The 3,722-nt window shown below is 34.1% G+C and overlaps 1 protein-coding gene across 1 annotated transcript; it reads left to right on the top strand.

Moving 5' to 3' along the window:
* Positions 1-774: 774 nt before the first annotated feature.
* Positions 775-3,402, top strand: LOC126683346 (uncharacterized). The gene is made up of 3 exons (XM_050379207.2): positions 775-1,393; positions 2,612-2,731; positions 3,175-3,402. The coding sequence occupies exons 1-3, from the start codon at positions 836-838 to the stop codon at positions 3,184-3,186; spliced, it is 690 nt and encodes a 229-aa protein (XP_050235164.1). The 5' UTR covers positions 775-835; the 3' UTR covers positions 3,187-3,402.
* The last annotated feature ends 320 nt before the right edge of the window (positions 3,403-3,722 follow it).

Here is a 3,722-nt window from a genome sequence, read left to right on the forward strand (position 1 = left end):
CCGCCCTTACTAAAAAATACCCAAAAATCTATTTTTTAATTTTTTCATGCGAAGAGGGTGATGACCCTCCTCGACCCTCCCTAGAGCCGCCCTTGCCCGCCCCTAATAATATTAATGAAAATACAAAGAAAATACGACATGGTTTAATTTATTTTTTAAAAAACAAAATTACGTCTTACCATATATAGGCCTGTGCATTGGTCGGGTTACAGTATACCGAACCAAAAAATCAAAGACCAAAAATATGTCAAAATCCAAAACCAAATCGGTTTGGAAATTGGTTCAACACCGAAATTTGACTGAACCAAAAAATTCAGTTTGGTTTGGTTTAAAATTGATTTTTTTTCTAATGTTTTTTTTTTATTATGAAAATTTAAAAATTATTCGCTAATAATATTTTAATAACTGATAAATTAAGTATAATTAAAAGGCTAAAATATATATATATAATAGTAATTTTAATTTTTTTAAAATAATAATTAGTTTGTTATTCAGTTTTTCGGTCAGTTTGGTTTGCAAAAAGCTAAAACAAAATTGAAAATCATATTGAAAATCGAGTATTAAATTTTTATATTGACAAAATCAAACTAAATCATTTTAATTAAAAAAACTGAACTAATATTAAAATTTTAATTTGGCTCGGTTCGATTTTTCGGTTCAATTCGGCTTTTACACGGCCCTAATCTAACCATATATGCAGAATCTGAGTCCAATTTACTCTAAAATTTAAGGACGGTGTGGGAGAGAACTTTTACGCATTACTAGTTTTACAACTTCTTACCAAAAAATCAAAATCAAAATCAAAATCAAAATCCCCTAATCTCCCAATCCAAAGATGCCGAAGAAGATGGGAGTTAACAGCAAGGCGGAGGCCGCCCGTGCTCGCAAAACCGCCACGGAGTCCGAGCGAAAGGAGCAGGACGCACGGCAGAAGGAAGAACAGTACTGGCGAGAAGCGGAGGGATCAAAATCCCGCGCCGCCAAGAAACGGGAGGAGGAATCGGAGAAAAAATCCGAAGCTGCCGCTCGACGAGCAGAGGCAAAAAGGCTGGCTGAGTTGGAAGAAAAGGAAATTGAAAAATCCATGAAGAAGACGGATAAAAAGGCGAACCGGGTGGCGATTCCGGTGCCGAAGATGACGGAGGCGGAATTGAGGAAGCGGAGAGAAGAGGAGCAGGCAGAGCTGGCGAAAAAAGCGGAGGAGATGAAGAAAAAGCAGAATAGGACTGCGGAGGAGGAAGAGTATGAGAGAATGGTTTCGGTTGCGAATACGAATAGAGAGGATTTGATAATTGAAGCGAGGAGTGTAGAGGATGCTATTGCTAAGATGAGTGTTGCTGATAGTTTGCCTGTTGATAGACATCCTGAGAAGAGGCTTAAGGCCTCTTTTAAGGTGCGTGTTTACTTACTTTTTCTTGATTTACAATATTAAGAATGTTTGGATATTTGCTAGGTAGCACGGACATGTAAAACGGGACATTTGGACACAGACACGGCAAAATAGTGTTATTTTAAGGTTTATGCATGAGCGGACTTAGTAAGAGCATATGGTGATAGTGGGCAATTATAATTTTGAAGTCTTTTTTTTTGATAATTTAATTTTGAAGTCTTTTGAAAAATAATAATTTAGAATTTACTAGTATAGTCTTACCACTTTAAAATTTATAACTTGCCCGCCTTTTGTGTTTTGCCAATTTTATTCACCTTATAAACTTTCAATATAGTCTTGTCCACCTTATAACAAATTTATGGGTTCGCCACTGATTGTTTGAAATGTTTTCGGAATAGGAACACTTGATCGAATGAAATGTTTGTGCTACCTAGGATGTTTGTCTTAGAAATTTATGAAATTTTTGTTTGAAAATGTGTTTCTTGTTTTGCACATTGTTCTTGATGGAAATCTTATTCGATTAGACATAGTAGCTTTATGGGTTGATTGAACATTGGATATATATACTAGCTGTAGCTTAAAGGTTTTATCTTTTCCTAAAAGGCATTGCAAGTATGGATTGTTCAGAAAGAGATACTTGATAAATGGCCCAAAGGTTCTGTTCATTGTAGGATTTAGTTCTGCAATTAAGTTTAGTTTTGACAAGCCATGGGATAGACTATTTTTTAAGTTAATTTTAAATTTGTCTGAAAATTCTCACTTAAATCAGTATTCTAGTTTATAGATAAAATCCCAATTGTGGATGTTTTGCATTCTCGTGTATATAAAATGAGAATGATTAATTGGAAGCCTTGTTTAAGGTTCATTTATCAGTTTCATATTTGAGTGAATTTGTAGAGCTACTTGTAATTTTGACTTGATGATTTGGAAACAGTACATTAACATGCAAAAATGTAGAAAATACTCAAAAAGAAAAAGATCAAATGATAATATGGAATCAGGATTATCATTCAATTCTATCATCTGGATGAACTAAATGGATTCTTTACTGTTTTAACACGATATATCAAAATTTACTGCCTAGTTGTGTATGAATACTTCATGGAGAGGGCTAAATTTTGTAGGGTGTAAACAATAAACTATAAAGGTTACAAATTATCTTCTGATATATAAAGCACTTTGTCCCTTTTGTTTATTGTGCATCTTTTTGAATGATTACAGGCTTTTGAAGAAGCTGAGCTTCCTAAACTTAAGGAAGAGAAACCGGGCCTTACTCATACGCAGTACAAGGACATGATATGGAAATTGTGGAAGAAATCTCCAGACAACCCTCTTAATCAGGTATATTGTTGGTCACATCTCCTCTATTATTCCTCATGCTGTTTCTTTACAAATGTGACGATGTACAATTTTTCCTTTCTTATTTCCTTGTTCTTATAAATTTATAACCTTCAATGATTTCTTCAGCTGTTATTTCTTCATCTCTGATTTTGTCTTTTTTTTTTGATTCTTCATCACTGACATTAATAGGACCTCAATTTATTGATGTCATTTTTCTTTTGATGAATATATGATGCCAATTGTTCCCTTTTTGACTTAAATGAGAGAATCTATTAATATAACAGTGTTGATTCATCAGGTTGGGATGCCAAACCTGTACCAACAGTTTTTGCTAACGTTTATTAACCTTGTGATTTGAAAATTTGATGTCTTTGCTCGAATGTGGTTCTTGAAACTTCTTGCTGAACTGAAATATCTGATGATCAATTATTTTTATGGTGCAGGTTAGTGAGTGAATGCTTCTGCATTTTCAGACTAGACCTGGCAATTAAGTCTGAGGTTTATTATCAGGAAGTGATCCTGTAGGCATATAATTAAGGAGAATGTACAAGTTATGGAGCTGAAATTGTTTATAACTTTTATGTACTTGTCCTATGGAGTATCTGCTCATACTCTAAAAATCTGATTTAATTAATTATCTACCATCTTTGAGCCCAGTGGGGCTCTTCTTATACTGTTACTGTTGCAGTTACCCTCGACTTGATAAGGTATTTGCTTCGTTTTGCCTTCTTTCTAAAGTAGCAAAAAGGATTGAATAATATATATATGCACTAGTTGTGACTTTGAATTGGAATGCGCGTTATTATTACTCTGATGCAGAGATAGCGTGCAAGAAGCGGGTCTTTTAGGTTTGATTTGGTTTACTTTTGTAGATTGCTGCAATGTTATGTGACAATTTGCTATGTTTATGATTATTATGTGTACTACTACCCTTTGGAATGTATTAGCCGTGTTCAACTTCATGGCTCGAATCATAAATTTTCGGTGAATA

The sequence above is a fragment of the Mercurialis annua genome, linkage group LG5 (assembly GCF_937616625.2).
Source record: "Mercurialis annua linkage group LG5, ddMerAnnu1.2, whole genome shotgun sequence".
NCBI lineage: Eukaryota > Viridiplantae > Streptophyta > Magnoliopsida > Malpighiales > Euphorbiaceae > Mercurialis > Mercurialis annua.